The sequence below is a fragment of the Seriola aureovittata genome, chromosome 20, assembly GCF_021018895.1.
Source record: "Seriola aureovittata isolate HTS-2021-v1 ecotype China chromosome 20, ASM2101889v1, whole genome shotgun sequence".
In the NCBI taxonomy this organism is placed as follows: Eukaryota; Metazoa; Chordata; class Actinopteri; order Carangiformes; family Carangidae; genus Seriola; species Seriola aureovittata.
Genome location: NC_079383.1, coordinates 1,739,190 through 1,766,659, shown reverse-complemented (window position 1 = coordinate 1,766,659; position 27,470 = coordinate 1,739,190). Strand labels below are relative to the sequence as shown.

The window sequence follows — 27,470 nt, the reverse complement described above, 5'->3', positions numbered from 1 at the left end:
TAAAAAAGTCATAGTACAGTAAGGCATTAGAGTCCGTAATTAACTTAATGAAGCCAGAGAACATACAAGGTCAACACAGAAAGTCTCCAGGCCTGACGCTTGAACTCAGGTCCTTCTCACGGTTCATAAATATATATATTCAGTAAGTATCCTCAATGGGAAATTTTGGATTTATAACTCAATGTTAAAGTAAGGAGGAAATCCAAAGACTGTACATTTGTCCAGAAGAATTCATAATTCCATTTGGAACATGTGTGACTATGATGAATTAAAAAAGTAAAAAGTGTGATAAGATGCCCTGGTCTCCCCTTCAGTCATGATCTCAAGATAAGGGCATTGAAAAATAACAACGTACTGCTGTTCTTTGCTTTCGTACTCCTGCAATCAGAATGGAGAAATATAAACATAGAAAATATAGACTATATGAATTATTTTCATCTGGAATAATGAAACAGGCGGTATAGGAGCTCTATTCATTTTATTTCCAAACTTTGCATGAATTCTGACATTTGACCTTTGTTGGGAAGAACACTTAGTTACATGTCACTGCTCTGTCACTGAAGCCCAGGAGTTTAATGAGGAACAAATAAACACACAGGCATATCTTAACACCAGTTAGGCCGAGTCAAATCAAATCCACACACAGGGACAAAGATGAAACACTCAACACGTCTCCATTAATGTCCAGAGTCCTCGCTGCTGGGAGCGGGACACACATCACCACCAAATACATTTAAAAAGGACCAGTGAACCAGGACACACACAGTTTCACATGTGACATTATTCTCATGCAATGACATTCATGACGAGATCTCTGCAAGAGAATTAGGCATTTATGTGCATTCACGTGCTGTCGGACATCTTGGATTTTACTCTACTTTACAGCTGAGCCTGAAGGAGACCTGACTAAACTAAACCAGAGAGAAACCCGGTCATGATGTTGGTTTTGTTGTTAGTCAGAATTTTAGGTTGACCAGCTAATAATGTGAGTTCTGCTACGACCTGCATCTACAAACCAGCCAATAGGAACGCAGCATGAAATGATGCACTAATTGACGCTTTGCTTAGCCGCCTTTGGTTTAGCTTCAGTAGCTGTGTCTCTGCTCAGAGGCTGCATTTTGAAGACTGACCGTCCATGTCCGAAAAACTCGTCCTAGACTTAATTCACCAGTGATGACTCACTTTTCAATAAGAGAATAGGTGAAATCATTTGAAGACATGGTAGATACAACAATTAGGTTGGGGGGTAACTGTCCATCACAGACATCACTATGTTGACAGTAGGAGAAAATTCTCAAATTACCCCTTTTTGTTTTAATAGTATCAAGTTTACACCTGCTGATCTAAACCCAACTGTACAGGCCAGTTCTTCCATGTTCGAAAGTGCACGAGACAGATGCCTGACTTTAGATGTCTTCCGTCACTAAATTATTTAAACCGTCATGTGTCATAATATATTGTACACAAATCCATGTGTAGGGATACAATACTATAACTCAATTATTTATTTTTAAATAAATGTAGCTTGGACCAGTTTCAGCAGAAATTATATCAATGCAAAACAAGGTAGTTTTTTTTCTGGTGCCTAAACAACAAAGTAAAAACCTTTTATTTCAATTCAGACATCTGTCACATTGTGGGGAAAAAATTCCTCTGTCTTTATATTTCAGCTGGGCAACAAAAATAAGAGATAACCTCCATTTGAAATGGTTGAAAAGTAAAGTAAAGGAACATCTTATCAAAACAAGCTAACTAGCTTTTGGCTTCAGGACAGGAGTTTATCATGATTTCTGTGTTACTTTGTTCTAAATCACATTCATTTCTTATTTGATGACTTAGCTTTTATACTGCTCCAAGTCAAACCGAAATATAAATTATTTTTGTGAATTTGCTTGTTTTGATTTAGCCCTAAGTAAAATAACATTAGCCTCATCTGTGACTGTGCAGGTTGATGGGCGTTTTGACGAATCTGGTCAGTTCATGATCCACGAAGGAGAAACACCTGCTGCTCGCTAGACTCCGACGAAGGTGAGTGTGTAGAAATAACATGAGCTAAAAGTAACATCTAGTGGGAATCAGTGCTAATGTTAGCAAGCTAGGCGGACTAGTTTTGAAAATATTTCCCACCATGTGACAAACACCTGGAGAAACAGCACAGCTACAGGAAGAGGAAAACCACTACATCGACAGGATACGAGGCACCAAAAGCCATTTACAGCGAGCATGCAGAGGCATAGGAATACCAAAACACACACATACACACACACACCCTCTTTCTGGGCGCTACGATATTAAAGGCTGAGGGCGTGATCGTCTGTGTCCATGCCGACGACGACAGGCGACCTCAGAGTTCCTGAAAGGCCCAACAGGAAGCCAGAGACAATTCCATCAACATTGTCCTTCTGTCCTTTTTACTTAATGGACATTTCTTAAGATTTGTTCCAGGCTCATCTTCAGTCCGATTTGGTCGCCACTCATTCACGACCACGGCTGAAAGCTGTATCGCAAGTACATACTCATCCTGTGTTTGAGTAAAAACTCAGGTCAGTTTGTCCCCGCCCCCCCTTTTCATTTCCCCCGGTCCCGTCAGTTGGCAGGTCAAAGTTCAAAGGCAGGGAAACAGGAAGCTTCGGGCACCGCCATCTCTGAGAGGTAGTGGATGGCCCCCGCCATACCTGAGGAGGAGGAAGTCATGTTACTGCTGGCTACACATGTTACAGGCTGAGTCTGAGAACATGAGCTGGATGTAATATTTAGACCAACACAGATAATATATATTTACAGTGTGCGACTATGTTCTCTATGCTAATAAATGAGCTGTTAACTGAAATGCTGTTCAAACATGATTTATACAGTAGGTCATGTATTAGGTCATGTATAGAGATGTTCATCATATAATCTTGGCATCTTTTGTTTAAGATTTTCCTTGTGTGTTATTTTAAACTTTTGTAAATTCTTCTGTTCATGAATTATTTTTGCTATGTTTTTTTAGGTCTCTATGGTTTTAGAGATTCACCTGAATAAATAAATGTAAAATAAGTCTGTGTGCATGCAGACATGTCTCCATTTAGAAAGGTTAACTTAAATATATTGTACAGCGTCTTAGTGCTTAAGCTGATATATATAATTGATTGGCCAATGTTTCCTATCAACAGATTTACTTATTAAAAGAACAGTTTCACAATTTTTCCAGTCTTGAATCAACACTCAGTTTCTTATATGAACGTTGAAACAGGTTTGTTTCCTGTAAAAGAGTTTTTTCTAATGACGCCTCATTTTAACTGTATTAAGAGCAATTTGTATCAGAGTTTAAGTCTGTGATTAAACCTACTGCCTCATTCATACACATGGGAGCGGCTCTCCTGTGTTGTGCTGCCAGTCGTGTCCTTTGCTCTTTCATTACAGCCACTCTGACTTCACACAGACTAAATTACCCAGAGTGCTGATGGGCAGCAGACTGACTGTTTGCAGCACAAATTACAGGTCCGCTATTTCACTGATTTAAAACCTGTGGTTCTGGGGAGGGAGAGCAGCTTGAGTCGAACTGGTGGAGAGCTCAATAATAAATGTCCGGTACCTTCAAAGAGAGAGTAGGGTCTGTCCGGGATGCGACAGCCGTGGGTGCCGTAGTCCAAACACCACTCAGCAAACTGGAGAGAGGAAACAACATGTTAACCGACATTCAATGATGTGTGCTCGTGACAATGAGAGAAAAATAAACATCAAATATTTATACGTCAGATGATCGCTGCCAACAACAACAAGCAGCGCACGACATGTTCTTTAATTCTGTTCTTAAAGATGGAAAAAGGCTGTGGGCTCACTTTCATCATTTTAACCATTGTTGCTATGACAACCTGATACTCACCTGTTCCATTGATGAGATTTTGGGGAGGAGGATTTGTATGAAATATATGCAGTTAATAATAAAGTGGTAGTGCGGAGCGCTGGTGGATAATCCAGTTTCTTCTTTCATAACAGAAATAATTAATTTTAATTAAATTATGAAATATAACCATACTGACAATAATGTTGAATACTACTGTCTTAAAAAGGACTTCACTGATTTAGACTGAAAAAAAAAAAATCCACCACACCCAGCTTTTTTCTTCCATATATTCTTAATTATCTGTCAGAACCTGGCGCCTACATTACCCACAATGCAACTGGACTGCTGTCAGCTGTCAGTCATGTGGGTGTTCTATGTTAAACGTGGCTAATGGAGCCTGAAGCAGATTTGAGGAGTGTCCTACAGAGGTCTGGTCACGTCCGTACGTCTCATTCTGATTCCTGATATGACGGAACATTTTTCACAAACATTCACCTGGACTCAAGGACAAACTGATTAGATTTTGGTGGCTAAAGGTCAAAGGTCAATGTCACGGTGATGCGGTTTTGGCCTTGTGAACAATAATTCTAGTTTAAGTTTGTCGTCAGACCGACAAGAACCAACTTGAGTGACATCGCCTGCGAACATTTATCAGACTTCAAAGAGTGGCCTCTGGGGACAAAAGGCTTTAAACAACTTCATTCACATATGCAGTGGTTCTCCCAAACACCTGGAAACAGACTTTGAAGTGGAAAATCCCTTTTTTCTTATTCCATCAGGGCCACTCATGCTCTCCAGAGACAAGAGAAAAAGTGGCTGGAGGTGCTGGGACTGAGATTCAATGAACAGTGGCTTTAAAAATATCTAGATCCCTTTACTTTTTGTGCACTTTGTGTTGCAGATTAAAATTGACATTTTTGTCAAACTAACTAATCCACAAATAACAAATAGTAGTTCCATAATTGTTTAGATTTCCATCTTTTCTTTTTGTTGCGTCTGTCAAAAGATTTTCTGAATGAGCTAGATTTAAGGCTGTGATGTGTATTCATTTTTCACAAGAGGAAAATCTCCCATGTGCATAAGATTGATTAAATCAAACCACATTTTCCCTTCTCTACATGTAGGACACATACAGATAAAATGAGGCTGGTGCCAAGCTGCAGAAAAAGCCTGGTCCTTACCTTGCAGGCCCGGTACAGGTATTTCTTGTCCTGGGTGACCTTGTAAAGGGACAGGAAGGCGTAGCCGTTGCCAGCGGTGCCGTGGCAGATACCGTAGCCTTTCCTGAGCAGGCCGCGCTGCCAGATCACCTCAGCACAGTCTGCAGCTTCCTTCAAGTACTTCTCCTCCTTAAACACCTGGGAACACACAGAGGAAGCCAAATGAAAAAAATGTTATCTCTTGCAATTTTCTAGTTTCCAAGTCTGCACACTGAGTAGCAGCAACTAAATACCAGCTTTAAAACAGGAGCTTCAACCCAGAACAACCAGTATGAGCTATAATCCTCGTATCATTTAATCCATACACTGAAGAAAACATCCTCCTGACTGCTCTATTGTCCCCTGGAGAACAGCTGAGAGCCGAGCCCACGTGTCCAGACCTCATTAGTAGGTAATAAGGCTAATCCAGAGCAGAGCGGCGCGTCTATGTTTCATAAAGAGCCGACACATCACCTGTATGAAGCTGAGGAGACAAACTGAGAGAGTGTGAACATGTGGAAACTGTCAGTTTGTCTGATGAGGTGTGACTTTGTTATCCAGCCTCCAACAGCAGTGTGACGGCTTCAGACAGGAAGTGTGGCTTTATTACAGCTGCAGCTTGTGAACATGGAGCTGCTGTGTAACGGACGGCCGGGAGATTAAACAAATTTTATTTTCCATTTTGTCTTCCAACAATTATGAAAACAAGAGAAGCAAGATAAAACAGTTGAACATATGAAATGGGCACTTGAACTTCCTGGAAAACAACGATCAGCTGACGTGATCCTAGTGAGTGTAGATAAAAAGTTCAACCTCAGTCGTCGTCTTTCACTTGTGCTCCAGACTCCACCCCCTATCAAGAGTTTAAATCCAAAGCCTCTCCCAGTGGTGGAATAAACCTCTCTCCTAATTAGCCTTCACCTCCTCTGTGGTAACACTCCTCAAGATATCCACTGTAGATCACTCAGAGCTGAACAATTACAGACTCATTTCTAATCTGCATTTCCTTTTAACTTTTACAGAAGATCCTTTTCAACAGCAACATGTTAGAAAAGCTCCAGCATGGACAACATGGCTGCCCTTCCTCTCTGAGATCTCAGAGCAGAATTTAATACAAAAGTTTGATTGACAGACTTCCTGCAAACATTCTCAGCCCAGTGTTGTTTTCATTATATATGATCCCAGCTGGGAAACATTATTAACCGTTAAAACGTCAACTGTACATCTGTTTTACCAAATGACCGCAGTGCACTGCATGCTCTTACTGTCTGCCTCACGGACATTAATGTGTGGAGGGTAAAAACGTTTTAAAACTGAATGAGGAGAAAAACGGATTCTTTTAACAGGACCCAAAGCAGCAAGAGAAAAACTGCACTCAGTGTTTGGTTAAAACACACGCCGCAAGCTTAGGAGTGATTTAAATTTTAATTCTCATTTTAACAAGGTCATGAAAACATCCTTTTTTCATCCCAGGAATATCACGAACGTCTAATCCTAACCCTCTTAACTCAGAAAGACGCTGAAATGCTCATTTACACTTTCATTACCAGCTGTTTAGGCCACTGTAATTCCCCTTTTCCCTCGCTCTGACGACCTGCAGCTTTCAGAGCTTATAAAGCAGCTTCTCCTCCCTACATCACATTTCATTCATTTTATGTTCCTGTCAGATCACTGAGGTCCACTGACGGCTCCGCAGCTCATCTTTTAAATCTTCCATATGTGTCCCATAAAAGTATCTTTGAGGCCGACTTCCAGTTTAACATCTCTGAACTGTGGGACTCACTGCCTCTGGATATTAGACTGACAAACTAAAGGACACTCAAGACCGATGTTTTTAATTCAGAGAAATGTTACAGCCGTACTCTTTGATTTAACCATCAGTTTTCATATTCATTTTTATCCCTTGTGTTTATTGTATTTGTTTTTAACATTTTATTGTTTCCTGCTACGTGAAGAATATTTAAATGAAAGTTGAGTTTCAAATAGAAATAAATCACTACTTCATGGGTCCTTTGACTTGAGACAATTTATCACATAGCTGGTATATTAACAAGCTTTGTGTTGCCTAGCAACAAGAATGATGCAGCGCTCCTTAAGGCTTATCTTCATATATTACTACAGATGCTCCAGCGTTGCTCGTGTGCAAGAGACAGTTAATAAAACAGATTTCTCTTTTCATTATTATCATCACTCTGTGAAAAAGTGATGTTAAGAACATGCTTCCTGAAAGTGACTCCATCATGTCTGCTGTCAGTCTGCTGTAAATCAATGCTTATGACTCTGAATGAAAAGCTGTATACAGACACCACAGCTGACCTGAAACGTTCCTCTGCAGCTGCTAAAATGCTCGTTCTGCAACAACAAGCGGCAGATCTGTGTGTTCTGCTCGCAGTGAGACAGCGATGAGCCACCGTGTCTCCCATTGTGTATTGTTCTGTGTGTGGCGCCAAAGAGTCTCTGCATCAGTGAGACGAATGAGAAAGCCAGAATAGCAGCACATTAGCTGGCGAGTGGTTTCCTAATTGCCAAGAAAAGGAGAAATTAGCCTACAATGCATCACTGCAGTGTGTGTGTGTGTGTGTGTGTGTGTTTGTGACTACTGAAATGAAAGAGTTGTTGTTGAGTCAGGAGGGGAGTGTTTACAAGCCCAAATAAAAAGAGATGAACTACTTTTACAACCGTTTGTTTCAACATACATGTAACACAACATACGTGTCCATGCAGTTCACGGCCCTGCCACAAGGTGCCAGTGTTGTTCATGTGACAGACAGACGTCACACAGTACGGAGCAGAAAGCAGCCTCACCTTATGAGCCATGAGGAGCATGTGGATGACGCCCGGCGCTCCGTGGCACCAGTGAACCAGACGGTCGCTCTCGTTGCTCAGCGACGACGGGAAGTTCCCCGAACGAAACTTCTTGTGGCGGACGTAGTCGATGCTGGGACGGACCAGCTCCGACAGCATGTCTAGAGGGACCTTCGCTCCCGGCTGAAGAGACAGACACAGAGATTAGTTTAATTTCCACTGGTCAGCTCCGTCTCCTTTCATACCGTCCTTTAGTTTCAACACGTTTCAACACTGTAGTCAGTTTGGAGCTGAACTGAGAAAGATGGAGTCAGAACAGGAGAGAGGAAAACTGGGGAACAGGTTTCTACTATTAATAATGATTGTAGAAACTCATCATGTAATGTCTCTGCATAATGTGACCCAACCCAAGCTGCCAAAGTTGAAGGTTAAACTGTAAATTATTTAGATTTCTTTGAAAGCTTTTAATATTCAACATCTCTGATCAGCCCTGATCTTCATGTCCTGTGTTCTGGTTGCTGGCTGGTTTTTGTCTCCATCACAGTTCAATCTTCAACAGACACATTTCCAATATTGTTCAGAGTTTAATGAGGAAATAGATTTCAGACCTTTACTCCCTCTCTTTATCGTTTAAAGATGGCTGGTATCCTTTTATTTCTAATTTTTATTATTGATTATAATCATGATGGTGACTAATATCTTATGGTTTATATAGCCTACTTGTAATATACTGTATGATTTACTGGTGAGATCTGTCTATATAAGGAATCATGAAGCTTTTCTCTGGTTTACTTCTCTTTCCAACCCCGCCCTGAGGACGACCCTGTGGTGGTGGAAACCACTCGCCGCTTTATTCCCTTTTTCTGATTTTTTTGTCTCATATTTTAATCTGATATGTCCTAACACGATAAAGGTATTTTACCTTTATCCTTGTCTCGGTGTGAGGGCGCCTGAAGTAAGCTCCTTCCTTGTGTCTATATTAACCATGTCAACTTCAAGAGCACCTGGTATCAACCTGGAGATTTTCTGTGTGTGGTGGACATGACGTGTTAGCGGATCCATTTTATAAAGAAAGGCTCATTCTATGTGACGTCCTCGGATCAAATTCAGGCTATATTATCAGAATCCTCTTCAAACACTGAAGCAGCTTCATAAATGATTTACTGATAAACAAAATAAGAAAAAAAACAAAGCGGGTTCTTTAACGGGTCTAAATGGACTTGACACCGACCCTCAGATTGATGCAGGGATGAATTATTCATTTCCAGTAGGAAGAGAGTTCGGTGTTAATGAAAACATCAGAGAACAAGAACAGAGACACAGCACAGTCGTCTCTGTCGACTTGTTTCAGTGACAAGAAGAAGAATCATCCAAACAGACTCAGTTTCAAAGTCTGTAAACAAAAAGAAACTAATTCATTTCATCTAATTTCTATCTAATTTAATCTAATTTCATATCCGTTTTTGAATGAATTTGTTCTCTGGTGTGTGATGTTGCCAAGAAATAATTAAATGCCACAGTGAATTCACTTTTTTTTGGGCTGTTCACCAGCTGTTGATATCTCCACCAGCCCCAGACTGGAGGCACACACAGATCCACTTCACTCTCATTTGCAGCTACTTCTTAATAAAACCTAGCTGAGCGGCCACCAGCCCTCGTGTGATGTCAGCCTGCAGGAGCTAGCAGCTCCACTGGCTCTCAGCCCGGGACAGTAAGACCCTCCCCAACACCAGGCGTTAAACCACTGACCCGCTGATTAATGTTTCTTGCTGCACTTAATACTGGAACGAGTCCAGTGAGGTTCTCTTACCAAATACTGAAGCTGAATCACTGCAGAGTTTAAAGGGTCCCTGAGGATCAGATCTAAGCATTAACATGGTTTTTGACCGATGTGGTGGCTCACCAGGATTTGTTCTAATGGCGTTACAAAGGTCGAGGTCCTGGCCGGCTGTGCTTGGAAAACCCTGATTTATCTGAAACCCATCCTGACACATTAATAAACACAAAAGAGAACTTTTCCCAAGAGGGTCTATAGCAGAGGTTTTCAAAGTCCGAGCCGTTTGGACCTCCCCTCACCCCACCTTTGCTTTGTTTCGCTCAGTAGCTGGATGCCTATGGGATCATGATTATGTTACTTTATCCAATAGACAACAACTGAGGCAAGATAGTCTAATACTGCTGATTGACATGAGACCACACCAAACACATGAAAAAGGTCAGTCCTGAGGCTTTTATTAGTTTCTCGCTCTTTAACCAAATCTCACATTTATGTAATAACTTGTAATATTTTTTCCTTCCATTCACTGAGCCCCCACCTGGTGAGGCCACCTCCCACTCTGAACACCTCTGGTCTATGGCACGACCAAAATACACCTGTCAGATCACATAACTCACGACTGATGCCTTGAAAACCATTCTCTGCTATTTCCGTCTGCAACTGGAGACTGATCAGAGTAACATGAAAACATTTGTCTAAGCTGCAGCACTAAGGGGATCTTACCCTCCTTGCCCTCCCTTACCTGCATGAGTAGGCAGTAGATGCCGGCCAGGCCGTGGGCCGCCCCGATGTACTGCTTTTTGTGCCATTCGTAGAGCAGAGGGCAGCGATCCGTCTTCTTCTGCTCCGCTGACATGTTCTTCCCTGATTCCATCATGGCTGTCACCACCTGAGGACCGGAGACAGAGAGATTTATCCAGACAGAACAAGACGTCTTTTGATTTCTGGGAACAGAATTTGTCCTCAGGTTTCGCTGCATGTGTTTAATCTGGAGAAAATCCACTGAGAATCGACATTTAGTTTTATTCGGGTTTGACCACACTTTTACCATCAGGGCCCTTCGACTTTGGAGAATCTGACTTCTTTTAAATCACTTCTTAAAACCCATTTTTATAGACTTAATTTATGTGATGTCGTCTTTTTATTGTCCCTTTATTATCCTTCTATTGCTTTTATATGGCATCTAGTCTCTCTAGTTGTCCTTTCTTACACTGAAGTGTATTGTAAGTCTTTCCTCTTAATTTCACCTTATTTCTTGTTTTTGCCTTTGAGCCTCTTGCCATTATTACTTCTGCCTCAATTATCAAACCACTTTGTAAACTCTGTTAAAAAAAGTTATCATCATCATTATTTTGTATGACTGTAAAATGAAGCATGGCTGTATATGCAGTGTTCAGACAGTGTATGATGTTTCAAAGATATATGCAGATATTATTAAGAGCTATTCGGAAATATGAGATTTTTAAGGTTAATATATTGTTTTCCATTAGAATTCAAATGTATTTGCTTCTAACTTTCCATTTAGATTTATACTTTACAGCTCATCTCCATTTTGAGACCATAATTCCTTCACTCTTTCCCCAAAATGGAGGACACAGGTCACCCCTCCCTTGGCGTCTTGATGTAACGCCTCCTGCAGCCTACATTTAACTTCCACCTCCTCTTATATAAAACAGATTCATGTGAACACGACCGAGGCAGAAAAAGATCTGACGCCCTGCTTCTCACCCAACGGTGCTCGTGTCACTGTACTTCCAGTGATTCAGCTGTAATGTCAGTTATACAACATGACAACCACACACTGCGGCCATCGCCACAGCAACAACAGTCTGCCTCTCTCTACTCAACCACCAACAGAGGCCTGGCTGCTGCCTTGGCGAGTTTCGTAAAACTTAACACATCCACAGCTCGTCCTCCATCACTGCACAACCTCATTTATACAGGAATTATTAGCCACACCGTCCTTAGAGAGAACAGTGAGACGTCAAATCTGGCATCATCAGTTTTTACTTCTATATGAAGATATAAAACACCGTTATCATCACATCTATATCAAAATGCAGTGGGTTAAGGTGACACTACATTATACTTTCATGGCACAATCCTTCCCAAAGTCTTTTATAATGTGCTTTGAGCTCAGACTCTGAAATCTATAACAACTACTTATGTTCCTTTAGATCTGAGTTCAGCTTTCAGCTCATGGTTTCACTCCTGCTTCTATTTCTTTTAACCAATTTTACACTGACTTCATTTGTTGTCCACAGTCATGCAATCCCAGTTTATCCATTGGACAAGACGAAGCAAAAGGCCAAAGCAAATATACTATTCCTATTATTTATTTTAGAAATCAGCCTGTGTCATTCCTTTATCCCAGAAGATCAAGATCTCACACTGCAAGTCCAACCCCCCCCCCCCCCCCATTTGCAGGACTGCCTTTAAATAGTTTGACAATTAATGTCCTTTTTAAATTATACATTTTCAATTAGTTTTGCATGATTGCCACATACTGCTGCATGGACAGGAAGCTGCCTACATAAGAGAACTGCTGCAGCCCTACTGTGTACACCAGCAGGTCCCTGAGGTCCAGGATCTGAGGTCAAGGCCATCCAGTTAGTTTAGACTTGTTTGTTTAGTTTTATTTAAATCTCTCTTTGTAAATCTCAAATTAGTGAAATCTGGAAATTAAGTTTGTCCCTCCTCTGGTTAATGCATTTAGCTGAAACAGCTGTAAAGACATCATGCTGGGCATTTAAATGTAAAGAAGCAACAAAGGTCGAGAGAATTAATATGTTAATGTAAAATAAAATTTCAGCGCTGCACATGGGATTTCCCACTGACATTTGAAACGTGTTCGGGGAGAACTGAGACCTACACACATGCCTCAGTGCCTCCTGTAATGAAAGGGCCAGTGTGGGAAAGGAACAGAAGGCCGAGCGAGCCCTGAGAGGAGCTAATTAGCTGAGAAGGTCAACAGCTGAACTCAGCAATAAGGAAGCCACAGATCAAATCCTTTTCTCTATGGGCAAAATGTAAATATTCTGTTTAAGTCAGACATGCTGAACTCTGCTTCTGCGTCAGGTCTGGGTTGTTTGGTTGTTTAAAGCTTCAGGCTCAGATTTCGTTATTCACAAATGTCATTATTAAATTACTCTTCTCTCTCTCGGATAGCGTCCATACTGTGTGCTGCACAGAGATATTAAACACCCTGTGGAAATAGCTAAATTCAACCTGGTAAGCAAATGCTTCATAATGAATTAAATAGGGACCTTCTCTGTTCAGGTTCAGTAAGGTCGAGTTTAAAAGATGCACCAGAACCTTTAAACACACGAGGTGAAACTCTAAATAAAACTAGTAAGACTCAAGTCTGCCGTGAGTAGTTCGGAGCTTTTTTATGTTTGTGCTCGACTCAGTATGAATGTGGTTAGACTTTAAACGCCGGGTCAATATCACTCACGTTAAATGATTAAAACTGTATCATCTTAAAATGAAGTGTTGGGTATTTGATCTTATTTATAATTAAAAACAAACAGGTGAAGTTGAAAGGAGTGAGTACACCTGTGATCACTGTAACAGCTTTGATTACACCTGTGCTAATTGCAAGAGGTTATAAAATAAAGCTTTCTGAGTTTTGGGCTCCGTCTAATTAAGAAACCAGACTGAGACTTCATCAGGATGGAGAGGGAACATGAGGCTACTGAACATGAGCAGAGACACAGTGGGAGCAGTGGTTAGGAAGTGACGGAAGAGTCATAGAACCAATAACAGCCGACACAGTGGGTGGGAAGTTCACTGTTGAAGCAGCAGCCTTGCACTGAAAAGCAGACGGTCAGAGCTACTGACTGTTTCAGTGACTGTGAGAGGGAGACTGCAGGAAGTCAAGATATATAGACAAGGAGGAAACCATTACTCATCAAACTGCAGATTAAGCTTTGCCAAAGAAGATGAAAAGAGGATGATGAACATGAGCCTCTCCTTTGTTCTGATGAAACCAAAATAAATGTTTATATCAGATGGAGTCCAGCATGTCTGGTGAGGACCTGGTCAGGACCACCACAATGACTGCATAGTGCCGACCATGAAACATGGAGGCGCGAGTGTCTACATGAGAGCAAAATGTGTATTCATATATCTATCGGCATTATGAACGCAGGTTTGTACCCAAGCACTGAATACAAAGATGAATCCAGGTCTCAAGAAACAGCAGGACAGAAGTTTTCCAACTTGACAGTGATCCCAAACAAACTGCAAAAACCACGTAAGAGTTTTTAAAGAAGAAAAAAGTGAAACTATGACCTGGTGTGTCCCCTGACCTGAATCCAACAGAACACCTTATTTATCTAAAAGCAGATGGTCGAGCAACAAAACTCCTCCAGCAAACAACAGCTGAAAAAGAATCATCTGTGAGGAAGAACAGAACATCTCTCCTCAGATTTGTGCAGGACTCATATCATCCATGTCCAGGTAGATAGAATCTGTCATCAAAAATAAAGGCGGATGGAAAAATATTACAAAAATAGATGAAATCCATCATCTATGCACCTTTTGTTAAAGTTTAATTAGTCAAACATTTCTGTTTTCCAAATTAATTGGCTTGATTCTTCTTGGGCTTTGGCTAAAAACAAATAAAACTGTATTAAAAAGGACAGGACTTAAAATTACTTAATATTTTAGTAATACTGACCTGAGTGAACTCAGCTCTGTTGTATATTATATACAGCACAGTCTATTACAGAGAAACTCACTGTGCTTAACACACATACAACAACAACAAACTCATAGATCTTTAACTCTTTTTTGCTGTATTTTTGTTTTCAGAACTTCCCTTTTGTTGAGTGAGAGCACCTGCAGACTACAACCTCTGAGTCTTGTTTAGGGATGCTGTGATCAGGTTTTCTTTCCGCCGATACGATCATCTATGAGTGAGATCAGCTGATCCACGGCCCATACGGATCATTTTTACCATGCATTGCAGATTGTGTAAAGTGGGCGTTCCACCGCACCGTTGTGGTTTTACCAGTTGATCTTTGTTCTCTGGTCCTGAGCTCTGGGTAGTGACAAAAACAATCACTGATACAAGCAGCTGAACTGAGTTTCCTCTGCGGGGTGTCTGTGCTCAGCCTTCGAGATAGGGAGAGGAAAGGAGCAGGTTGAGGGGGTTCGGCATCTGGTCAGGATCCCCCTGGGCGCCGTCCATTGGAGGTCTCTCAGGCACATCCAACTGGTAGGAGGCCTCGGGGTGGACCCAGAACACACTGGAGAGATTATACATCTCATCTGGCCTGGGATCGCCTCGGGAAATGTTGCTGGGCAGAGGCACATCTGGAAAACTTTGGTTGAACTGCTGCCACTTTACACCCGACCCCAGATAAGTCAATGCAATGCCAGTCAGATGAACAGCTCTATAGAAACACTGTCACTGAGTATTGTAATGTTGTAGATATTAATTGATAATTAATGAGGCTGATGATCACTTGATGGATTTGGTTGTAATGTACATCCTCACAGCCAGTACAGATGCTGAAGTACTGAAGGGCTTACAACTTGCTTTATGCTAGCTAACTGTACTATGAACATAAAACCTCTACAGCCCAACCCTGTCTCCTAAAATTACATTTATGTGCTTCCTGTTCTGGAAATAATGTCTTGTGTCACTGTTGACTCTTTGAATATTAAACAAAGATGATGGTTAGAGTTGATCATGTGAATAATTACACATTGGTTGTGTAAATTGTTCTTTAAGGACTTGATAGTGGGTTTCCGTTTAGCTGCTGGTTGGTTTTAATCGTCACATTTGAGGGTTGTGTTGAGGATGATTTCATAAGCCTCACTGTCGCCAGCCTGTATCAGTGAGGTTATATACAGTGTATATGTGTAGTGGTGTAGGGGCTGGGGGCTCTGAGTCAGCAGTTTATTCTCTCCCCAGGGAAGATCGAGGGAGTGAAAAAGAAAGGAAAAGAGCTCTGCAGCAGCGATACCTCCCTCATGACAGAGCAGATTTACAGCCAGCCTGCTCATTTACACACGATCCCTTCACTCCAATACACATATATATATATATATACACACTCATCTATAACCAGCCCTGCCTCAAATGCTCCTGTTTTTCCCCACATCTAATTCCTCTCTCTCCCTCTCTCTCACACACAAAAGCTTCAATATGCAATCAACTGACTCTCTAAAAGGGAGAAAATGTAATTTGGGGTAAGTTAATCTGTTTGCCGTTTAAATTTATCTGTGCAAACAAACAGGAGCAGCGGGATTCAGCACCAAGAGGATTGAACAGGCAGAAGCTAATCTAAGGGCTCTGAATAAAACTGGCCTAACAGATTCAAACTAAATTAAATGTTAAAGTCATTAATTTGCATCTGGAGTGGGATGAAATCTAAAGCTGATGACAGAGACTCAGACTCTGAGTCAGTGCAGTGAGCTGGAGGCTGGATAGCAGCCCGCTGATACGTAACCTCATGTGTGTCGAGAGTCCGTCTGATACAAGCTGATCGATCCTGATCAATTCCATTTGCACAAAAGCAACATCTTGATCAGATTCTGCACAGGTCTGAGTGCCAGTGTTGATTACCAACATCACCTGTCTCCCCACAAAGATGCTGTTTCCCCAGGGTTTTCCAGTCTGGAGTAAACACTGAATATTCATGAAGAAAAATTTCAAACGGCCATGCAGTATTAATGCACTGTCTGCTTCAGGCTGTCAGCAGCGGGACCAACACATAATACTGTGATTTGGTCCAGAACAAGACATCTTAAAAGGTGCATTCAAGTAACAAATATTTTTATATTACCGATAGATTACCAATAGTAACTTTCTGTGTCTTACTAACATGGCATCTGCTGCAAAACTCAATCCTTTTCTATCTTAGAGCCGTCATGAAGCAGAGATACTGTATCTGACTGTAGGCCAAACTATAAACAATCTGGTGGTAGAAAAACACAAACTCTTCTTTAAACTTTCTTTTCTTTTCAGCAATGAGCTACACCGTCTACACTGCAAGCTGAGGAAACGACGGTAGTGCTCATAACAAGGCCGAGCAGAAAACCTGACATAAAAAATACCACAAAGAATGAGAGAAAAAAAAAAAAAACTAGAGTGAAAATCTTGACAAAGAAAAAAATGTCTGACAAAGCTCCAGAGAGAATAAAGAAGATAAAAAGACCTCTAAACGGCAGCCGGGAGCACAGTCAGTGTTTGGTAAAGCCCGCAGAGTGCTGCTCTGTGTGTGTGTGTTGGTGACAGATATACGGTGAAATAAACAGAACCGCAGTGCTGCAGGAAACTGGAGCTTTAAAACGTATTCATAATAATAATAATAATAACAACAATAATAATAATAATAATCATCATCATTATTATTATTACTCTATGACTAACACTTCTAACACTAGTCTATGACCTGAGTGCTTCCGCCCAATCTCAGCCCTTCTGCCCCTGTGTGTGTGTGTGTGTGTGTGTGTGTGTGTGTGTGTGTGTGTGTGTGTGTGTGTGTATACAGTATATGTGTTTTGCTCTGGCACTTTACCAAAGGGGACAGCTGGTCCTGCAGTTTCTGCAGTGTGTATGTGTGACTGCTTAGGAAAATAGTCAAAATGGCATGTGGAGGGATTATTATTCATTGTGTGTGTGTGTGTGTGTGTGTGTGTGTGTGTGTGTGTGTGTGTGTGTGTGTGTGTGTGTGTGTGAGTCCTCTGTGCCCTGGTTCTAGTGCCCTAGTCCACTTTTGTTCCTGCTCACTGAGAACATATGGTTCTGACATCCTTGAGCATTTCCACCTCCTCCACATTATTTATTCAGACTGAAAAAGTAAAACACTGAAAACTAGAAAAATCGCTTTGTGTCGTCTCTAAGAAAACTCAAATCAGAAACTTCAGCTTGCAAAATCACATTAACCACAGCTACACCAATAAATCAGCCAGGAAATAATATACCGCTAGATATCAATTTATCACAGATCTGTGCCACCATATAATTCAGCCAATAACTGACCAGAATTCACACCACAGACATTTAGAAGCACATATGTTGGTTAGAATCTTTAATAATCAAATTAAAAGGTATTTCTATCAGATATGTTTTTTCAAGTTATGTGTTTATGTAAAAACAATTACTTTATAAACTCGTAAATAATGTTGAAATCAGTATCAAGCATGTCATGTATTTGTATGTCACATGTAATTTTGTCATTTTGTATGGTGTCATTTTTTATTTCACATTGAGGTGTAACATTAGCCCTCGATGGGTTTCTTACCTCACCTGCACATGCTCTCCACAAACAAAACTATATGCTATGTATTTCTAATGTTTTATGTGTTCGAATAAAGAAAATAAAATAGAAAATAAATAAAGTCAACATCCATTTATAATTCAATGACACGCTGAAAATGTCACAAACGGGCGCAGGGTTAATGTCGGCTGTCAACCATATAAATCCGTCTCCAGGTGCTCACGGAAAGAATATTATCGCATTGTAGATAAAATGTAATCTGACATTTTATCTGCTCGTCTGAAGCTAAACTCAGACCGTGAATCAGCTTCTAAATGATCACAGTACATCACTCTACAGGGGAGACCACAGGTAGCTACAACAGAGCGGAGTTAACAAGGTCAGGTAGTGAGCAGCTCTGTTGACACCTGGAATCAATTTGTTGTATCACTGCAGTGAGAGGCTATAAACAGATAAACTGTGCCTAGAATAAAATAATACCTACAACCACGGTGACTGTACACATGGGATGGGAACGACTGTCGCCTTACAGAACAGAACTCAACTGTCTTGCCAGCAACCAGCAGCTACAGAGCGCACTGTATTACGCCGCAGCCGCAGGTCACCTGGGTAAATCCGAAAGGCGCCTTCTCCGTAGGCACTGCGTAGGAATACAGTAATTCAGCAGTTGAAAAATGTAGTGCCAAAGGAAAGTGCTGCTTTCACATGAAGATAAAGAGCTGACAATATTCTACATGAAGCTTCATGTAAACAGATATTGGATTGTTTTGGTGGGAGTTTTTTAAAAAGACTCTAAAACCCGTTTTTTTCTCGCAGCCCCGTGCACAGAAACACAGCGCTCTGCCACTCTGCCGGTCTCTCCTGGACGTTCCTCGTCAGCTTTCTACGGTGGGTAATGTAACGACTATTCATGAGTACCTTACACAACCTCACGTCAAAAAACATGAACCATCCCTTTAAACTCACAACGTTTTACAGGTTGAACTGTAAAAATGTGTTGACTCACCTTCGTGATGGTGCTCTCGTCCACCGTGTCAGCTCCTATCTCTTTGTTGATGTAGAGCAGAGCGAACAGGTAGCCGGCCCGGCCGTACAGCAGCTCATCTGGCATCTCGGAGTCTGGGCTCAGCACTGCCCTCTGCAGCTGGAGGAGTCTGATAGAAACACAGGCACTGGTGTTTGTTCAAGGTTTCCAATGAAGATATTCTATGATAAACTGGTGGCACCACAAAGTTTGCTACTCAGTTAAGTTGGCCTGTCACATCCATACCAGCATCCAGTCGTGGCCACTAACCTTGACAGACAGTCTTGGCTGTCAGCAGTGTTGTTGAGTTTGTGGTGGACCACTGCGCCCACTGCCAGTGGCCCCGCATCACCACACAGGAATGTCACTTTGCGGCCGTTCAGGATCCTCATGGCCCTCTTCACATAGTCCAGTGCCCTCTGCAGGTGGGAGGCCTCGTCGGAGACCCGGTGCAGCTGCAGGTACAGCAAGGCAATACCTGTTGTGAAGACAGTAGAGTAGATGTTATGGTTAAGCCGTTCACTAGGGATCTGCGCTAGTTGGAACCGGCATGTCTCATGGTGCTGGACACAGACCTGTCCAGCCAGTGTAAGTGGAGAAGTCATGGGGGTCAGCAGTCTTCAGGCCCTCCTCCATCTGCAGGAGGAGATCTTTGATCTTACTCTGGACCTTCTTCTGGAATCCTGCACTCACCTGAGGAGGAGAGAGCAAATTTATAAACAGCAAATTACAATATTCACTATCATTAATATCAAGGAATATCAATTGCAGTTTCTAGGGCTACGTCCACACTACAAAGTTTTCATTTTAAAACGATGGAGTCCATCTAGACTATCGCACCTGAAAATGTGAGTTGGTGTAAACAGGAAGTAGATTGTCATCTCTACGTCAAAATGCAGAATTTAACTGAACAACAGCTGCTAGCAAAGACAACAAGGTCAGTAACACTCTAATTCATTATCATGTCGTATTCACCACTGGTAGTCCAGGCTGATGAGACCCAATCAGGAGAGACAGTGGGTGTCTACGTCATCGTTTCCAAAGGCCTCTGTTTTCGCCATTCCTCAGAGTTCTCAACTACAGCGGGGTCAGCAGAGTTTCCAAAAACCTCCCTTTTCAGAGCTTGAAACCGCCGGGGTTGTGTGGATGGGAGGAGGAAACGTAACAAAAGAGATGTGTTTTAAAACGAAAACGTAGTGGTGTGGACGCAGCCTGAATTTCTCTAGATCTCAAGGTCTTGTCCTCAGATCAATTATCATGTGTGACAAACCCGGAGATATCAGATTACTATAGAATTAGAATTAAAATACAGAAAAGCAGCAAATGAGCACAGGTGTGAGGCTTGAAAAAGAAAGGTGGTAATCCTACTAAAATCTCAGACATCTGGCAGAAGGTTAGGACCCACTCGTTAGGATTCATGTCAGGAAACAGCCTATGTTAATAAGGTAATTTTCCACAAGGCCCCGTTTACCCTTTACAGATCTTACAGCATAGGTCAGATCATGCTTCAAGGGCTGGTTTGATCATGGATATGCAGTTAATTAATTCTCTACAGGCCCCACTCACAGTCAGCCGACAGAACTGTATGACAATAAGGGCTGTGGAGCTTCCAGAGTCAAAGCAGCTACACAGATTTCAGACAGTGTGTCTCACACCAGCCACCTCCTCAAACAAACACAGATGGGAGTCTGGGAGCACACAAGAAATGCAGGAGCTATTTGTAGGACTCAAGGCCCATTTACTCCTATCCACTGGCCTGATAAATTAACAGGAACCACTTAGAGAATAGGTTTCTGAAAGCAGGGCCTATGCAAACAGTTTTTCACATGCTGGTGCCTCTCTGTTTTACTCAATGCATGATGGGTTGTAAGGTTGTGTAATCTAGATGTATCTAATAAATATTATCATTAGAAATTAATTAATATAAAAAAACAAGAAAAAGCAGAAAATCCTCACAATTGCTGCATCTGGCAAATTTGTTGTCATAAATAATTATCAGTGACTTATCAATAGATGATCGATTAAACCCCGCCCCTGAATAATACTTGTCCAATCATAGAAACCGTAACTAGGCACAACAGGTCGGTAAAGCTTTGCATTTCACAACACATTAGCTTTGTACATTGTTAACTCTCTACGTTATTTAGCGAGGATACAGGTTACATGAAAATGAACCTGTTTGGAAACCGGTTCTGAACGCTATCAGAGTCTGGGCTAATGTTAGCAGCTCTGTCACAGCTGGTTACACCTGATCAAATCTGTTAGCAACAGTTATATAGCCGACACAGTAGACTGTCAGTCGTTTTTGCCCACCTCTGTCTGAAATCTGGGATGCATCATTTCAAAATTTGGTAAAACTTTTAATGATGAATCTGCCAACAATAACAACAAATTGATTCGTCAACAACAATTTATTCCTATGTCACTGGTGGGACTTTCCCCCAACCAATTTGTATCGTTATCCTCCAGGGTACACTATCATCAGTAAACATACAGCATCTTCTCTAGTCTGCCCCAAGTTTGCATTCAGTCACTTGTCAGTCAGGGAATCCATTTCCCCCCCAGTACAGTCCAAACAGAACAGACAGCCCTTGAGGCTGAGACCCAGAGAGCCTGACCAGAGAGTGGCCTCTGTCCTCAAACAGAGAGGATTATGACCCGGCCTTTCTGTTCTCTCTGCTTTGACTCAGTTACTGTCATCATGGTTGAAGGGATCGATGGAGGGGGAAAGAGAACAATGCAGAGGCAAAGTGACAGACAGGATTGTTGCACGACAACAAATGTTACTGTTTAACATAACAATGAAACGTTCAGAGAAGCCGAGAGGGGAATGAGAGCGTTACACAAGACTGAGAGCCTGAAGCTCCGCCTTTAGCCCCTATGTGACACATTACTATACAGTTTATACAATACACAATTAGTTATTTGGGTGCATCTTATACAAAAGTGCTGGTTGGAACTAACACCACACTGACAGTGTCATTATCCACCAGTAGTGGGACTAAAAATACAAACTCATGTTCATATAGAAAACAGCCCTCTCATTTATTTGAATGTAAATGATGCAAAGGTGCAAAAGGGGTGCCAACGTGTTTTTACCTGCCCGGTCTATCTCTTAACCTGCCCTCCCTGTGTGCCTATCAGTCAGGGTGCTCATGATAGCCTGCTGTTTTCTGAGAGTGCAGGCAAAGCTGGTGGTCTTCTCAACAGCAATATAGTGGGATCTCTGTTTAAGAGGGGCCACAGATCAGGGACAATGGGACCTACTCCTGCAACCCAAAAGGAGAGTGTGCAGTTGGAAGCCTGGTAGGTCATTGCTTAAAACCTTAAAAGATTTAGAGTGAAGTTCAATATTTTAAAAAGAAAAATGTTAATTTCATATCCCCTTTAAAATTAAAATCTTAGCTTTCAAATGATCTGCCAAGGTGTGATAGGGAATTATCTTGACAGTCTGTCAGACAAAACACGACAAATAAAGACTTCACCTTCAACTCTGGAAACTTGTGATGGCAGTTCATATGACAGACTGAACGATTGATGAATTAATCGAAAGAATAGCGGCTATCTTAATCTATAATGATTTTTTTGTTTCAGCCTAAAACACATTCAATTCTTCTCAGTTCTGTTTGCTGGCCAAATAATGAACAACCAAATCCTTTCTACTGGTATTTTTTTAAGATGGTGGAAAAAATGACATCAGAACTAAATGAAAGTGTCAGAAGTCAAATTGTTGTTCTAAACAAAGAGGGGCTTTCTCAGTCATCTCATGGCTGGACTGAAGGTTTCTAAGGGAGCAACACATTGAACTCTAAATACGCTTTGGAAAAAGTGGATCAACTGAATTCAAAGCACAATCAGGCAAGCAAATGTGACCACACCATCGCAGGATCAATACATCAAGCTTAGTTAGTTCCCTGAGAAATAGAAAAGCAATCAATCACCACCAATCAGAAACAGGACTGTCAAAAGGAGACAGTCCTGGGGCGTTGAGTGGCGCAGTCGGTTGAGCAGGTGCCCCATATATAGAGGCTACAGTCCTCGCTGCAGTCGGCCCCAGTTCGAATCCTGCATCGGACGGCCCTTTACTGCATGTCATCCCCCTCTCTCTGCCTCCCCATTTCCTGTCTCTCTCTACTGTGCTATCATAAAGGTATAAAAAAGCCCCCCAAAAAATAAAAATAAAAGGAGGCAGTCCTGTAGTGGTCTCAGAGGACGAGTAGCAGTTTCTAAACCACTTGTCAGGAGGGAAAAAAGACCAAACACTTGGGATGAGCTAAGAAACACCAGCATTTCAAAGTGGATGACTCGAAAAATGTCATATTTAGTGATGGAGCCAAGTTTCGGATGGATGGCAGTAACAGAAGGGTGTATGTAAGGAGGCGATGATGAAACATGGTGGGAGGAAAATTCATTACTCCACCCAGATTCAGGAGAAGCACCACTTCATTCTTCATAGACATGCTACACCCTCTGGTTAGCATCTTTGTGAGGAAAGATTCATACTGTGGCAGGATCATGACCCAAACGTCAGAGCTTTTGCGACTACAATCCCATTGAACATTTATGGAGACTGAGAAAGCAAAGCAGTCTGTGACATGACAAGAATCTTTTTGAAGCACTGTCAGATCATCTTGGGAAAACACGGTTCATCAGGTTTGTACAGACTTGTGGAGTTCATGCAGCTCGGTCATTAAAGCAAAAGGCGACAAAACAAATAAGATATTCTGAAATTCATGTACATTTTTCAACTTTTCACTCAAACTGTTAAGCTCATTTGTTATCAATTTTTTTAAATTAAATTAGAAACAAACACAAAACAGAAGTATCTTAACTCGTGGTCTCTGACTTTTGGACCCCACTGTACAACCGGAAGTTGTGTTACAAACTCACTTGAGTACTCTGAGACAATATTTAGCTTGCTTAAGCAGTGCAGGTAGTGACTGACACATGCTTTCCCCTCGGGGCTTTCTGCAACTGTATGTGCTCGCTGCTGAGACCATTCAGTACTACAAACAACCTTTGCTGCTGCTGCTGAAACCAGCGCTCATAAAGACTCGCTGCCCTCGACACTTCTCTTTCATGCTGAACTACAGCCTCTATACCACGGACTACTGAAGAGCCCACTTGAGCTTTGGGACTCGTCAGATTTATTCATGTACCAAAGTCACAGTGGATTCACTGCTTGTTAGCCTGTTAGCCTGTGGACATTACTCCTGATTCCTGCGCGCCCGCAGACTTTGGAGAGATTCACTGACTTTTACCGTCTCTCAATGTCAATAATTGTTTTGCATTAAGACTTGAATACTTTAATACTTTAATCAACTCCAGGTTATTTCTTATTTTCTGATACTGTCATCATATAATGGTAGAGTTTCATTTATTTTCTGTAAAAGTACATATGTATCCTACAGTTAGGTATTTTGGGAGGATACTGGTCCATTTTGTTTTACTTCCACTTGACAGCAGCACATCATGTTAGTCCTTGAACTATTAGGGCCTGAAAGGTGTGCAACACCCAAGACTCGAAAACCCTGAATACTCAAGGACTGTAGTGGGTTAGCACGGTGGCCCTGAGAGCTCCACACACTGCAACTTAACAACAGAGATATAAATCCAAAAACATGATCAATTTGACACGTGATGCAAATACTCACAACAAAATTCTGAGTATATGCAGCATGTGTTTTCAAATTGATGATGTTTTCTGAATTTGCATATGTTCTCTTAAATTGCAGTGCATTGAGCTCTCAGGGCCACCGTAGGTTAGGGTGAGGGTTGCTAAAACAATAACACTCAAACCTCCTGATGCTAAACCAAACTACAGCAACACTAAATCAACACAGTCTCAACAAAAATTAAAAATGATAACGTACACGAAAGTGAGACTTATTGTTGAGCATCATTGTGTTGGAGACTTGCTGTCAGCTCACCCAGTTACAACTAACACAGTCTACTACACCAGCTTCGCAATGACACTTCAAATGTGATATTTGGTGCTTTATGCGTCACAAACCAAACTCCACTGATCCCTGCTGTGCTGAAGTCAGACGTTTCTATAGCAACATATCTGTAATCAGTTGGTGAGTTGTCAACTGTCCTGTTTGTCTCCATTTAGCGTGAACGTTTGTAACAGTCGTTAGGCTCAGTTTACAATTATAATGTCACTAATACAGCCATGTCAGCCATTACAGATACATTAGTAAACGTTAAAACAAACAGTGACAAGTTTTTAGAAACTACGACACAAGTGCACGTCTGAGTTAAGCTAACTGTAGTTTCTAACATTAGCACGTCAGCAGATGTTATTAAAAAATGCTTTAAAATCAAAACCTCTCACCTTTCCTTCTGCATCAAAAGGTTCGTTGTAGTCTACGTCGGCTCCGGAGTTGGAGGTGAGGACTCCCTGGTCCCAGTCCGGGTACGGGTTCGGAAAAGAGCGCTCCTCCATCTCCGCCTCTGTAGCCGAGATCAGCTTCAGTCGCTTGGACATGTTATCTCCCATCGCTACGGCGGCTCGGCAGGGACAAAAACCCTCAGGCACACTGTAAAGGCCATTATAGTGGAAATAAGCAATCGCGCTTCAAACAAATTCAATGTTCAATTAAAAAACACGCCGAAGTCGGACAAATTGATAAAATAAGAATTAAATATAGTCATTAAAATGTGTTTTTATTTCTATAACTATATGCGCAAATTTTTATATAGGCTACTTCTCATTATACTAAAGAAAGGTAGAACAAAATGTTTAAATTAATTTCAAACAAGATCAGAAAAAAAAAAATCAAGCATTACAGGCTAAACAATGATATAGTCCAGGAAAGATACTTTTATTTTGAAAATAACATACTTCATACAGCTTTATTGTAAGGACCAGATTTGACATTTTACATTTAGAAATGCAAATTTCTAATCCAATAATCTATCTATTGTCCCTGAGGATATCCATGTATTCATGTCTACATTTGGCAACAAAGCAGAATAATCTCATTAATATGTTGTTGTCAGTAAAGGCTCCTCTTATTATTAGTTCACCAGTATATGATGTTGATTGTGGTTGATATATTAGACTAAAGATTTTGGCTAATAACCTAAAAGGAAATAAGGAAAGGAAAAAGTTTGCCCCGTTTAAACTGTAAAATAAAATCAGGAAATTTTTTTTAAAAAGCATTATTGAAGAAAGAAGTTTAACACCTGAGGAAAAAACTTTAGCTAATGAATGTCACCTTGAGTAGGCTAAGCTTTCCATACAGGCCCCGACAATTTATGAAATAAAAAAAACATGCAATACAATTTAATATCATTAATAAAAAAAAACTGCTGAATTTTCAGCTCGTCCTTTGTTTTGGTGGCTAATACCAGAACAAAACCCGAACAATAAAATGCAGATTGAATTGCTTGAATGGAGATTCAGAATAATTGTTGCTACACTGAAAATGTGCAGCTTCAGCTATAATTACTATATCACTGCAGGTAATGACAGGTGGAGTCAGAATGGGGCTTACCAAAAGGTAAAAAGATCAGCAGGGTATCCGCTCAGCAGTCTAGTCTATGTGGTCCCCGGTTTCTTCAGGGCTCGTTTGTTTGGTTGATCCCGGTCTGTGGTTGCGGCAGCCTCCAGCAGCGTCTCTCAGCATCCCAGTGTCCAGGCAGCCTCTCCTGTTTCCCGGTGAGTGGAGAGTGGAAGCCGCAGTCAGAGCGTGCAGGCGGTACAGGCAGCCATGTGTCACCGCATCACTGTCTCTCCCTCCTCTGCATCCTCCCCGCTCCTCTGTGAGCGCACCGAACCATCAGAGCGCTGCTTGGCGAATCAGAAATCCCCCCCTCCACCTCCACTCCGGTTTGAAACGCATACCCCGTACTCTCTGTGCAGACCCAACCTCCCCCCCCCCCCCAACACCACCACCACCACTACACCGCCTGCATTAACAGCCAGTACCCGTCAGGACCTGTGGTTGGGACCCAGCAGTCCAGTCCAGGCAGCTGACTCCCAAATGTGACTGGTGACAGATGGTGTTGGTGTGTGATGCAGTGCTGCCGGGATTAGGCAATATAGCAAACAAATCCACAACCCCACCCCTTCCACACATACCACCACCTCCCCCTGTCGCCTCTCTCACCCCCCCCCCCCCCGTCCCTTTCTCTCACTTTCTCAGCCTGCTTCACTGTGCATTGTTCATTTAATGACTTTAAGCATAAATACACCCTGTATGAGCATCAACCATTGTGTTCTGCCTTTAATGAAACACAACAGGGATGTCACACTTAAAATTCTTAAGATTTTCTAGAGAAACACATTTCAGCTCCATCACAGAAATAAATATGGAGGAGAGAACAAAAGAAAAGCACTTTACATAGATGGTTTCCTGATTCCAAACAGGCGAACCACTATAACAATTAGTGACATCAGCGCTCTAATGGCATTTAATTCAACAATTTCCTATCTACATTTGCCCTCACAGCACTGCAGTAATCCAGTCCGGCAGCAGCATCAGTCCGACCTGGGCTGCTGCCTTCCACTGAAGCTTTCAGTCTCTTATCTGGTCTGTTTCTGTCATTCCCCTCTCCATCAGAGGAAATGGACAAGCTCCAAATGAATCTGCTG

General features: G+C 41.7%; 1 protein-coding gene across 1 annotated transcript; it reads right to left on the bottom strand.

The window, feature by feature from the left end:
* Positions 1-461: 461 nt before the first annotated feature.
* Positions 462-26,731, bottom strand: lancl2 (LanC lantibiotic synthetase component C-like 2 (bacterial)). The gene is made up of 10 exons (XM_056364555.1): positions 26,371-26,731; positions 25,206-25,410; positions 19,444-19,561; positions 19,139-19,346; positions 18,851-18,998; positions 10,353-10,499; positions 7,834-8,016; positions 5,011-5,187; positions 3,578-3,650; positions 462-2,675 (listed from the first exon to the last, which is right to left on the bottom strand). Exons 2-10 carry the CDS (start codon positions 25,368-25,370, stop codon positions 2,599-2,601), a joined length of 1,296 nt encoding a protein of 431 aa, XP_056220530.1. The 5' UTR covers positions 25,371-25,410; positions 26,371-26,731; the 3' UTR covers positions 462-2,598.
* Between the last annotated feature and the right edge of the window lie 739 nt (positions 26,732-27,470).

Excerpts from the sequence above, each read along its gene's own strand:
- lancl2 (XM_056364555.1), bottom strand. The coding sequence starts at position 25,370 with ATGGGAGATAACATGTCCAAGCGACTGAAGCTGATCTCGGCTACAGAG. Across the intron at positions 10,500-18,850 it reads ACGAGAGCACCATCACGAAG|GTGGTGACAGCCATGATGGA; the intron begins GTGAGTCAACAC and ends TCCGGTCCTCAG. Across the intron at positions 3,651-5,010 it reads ACCTGTACCGGGCCTGCAAG|TTTGCTGAGTGGTGTTTGGA; the intron begins GTAAGGACCAGG and ends TCCTCTCTCCAG.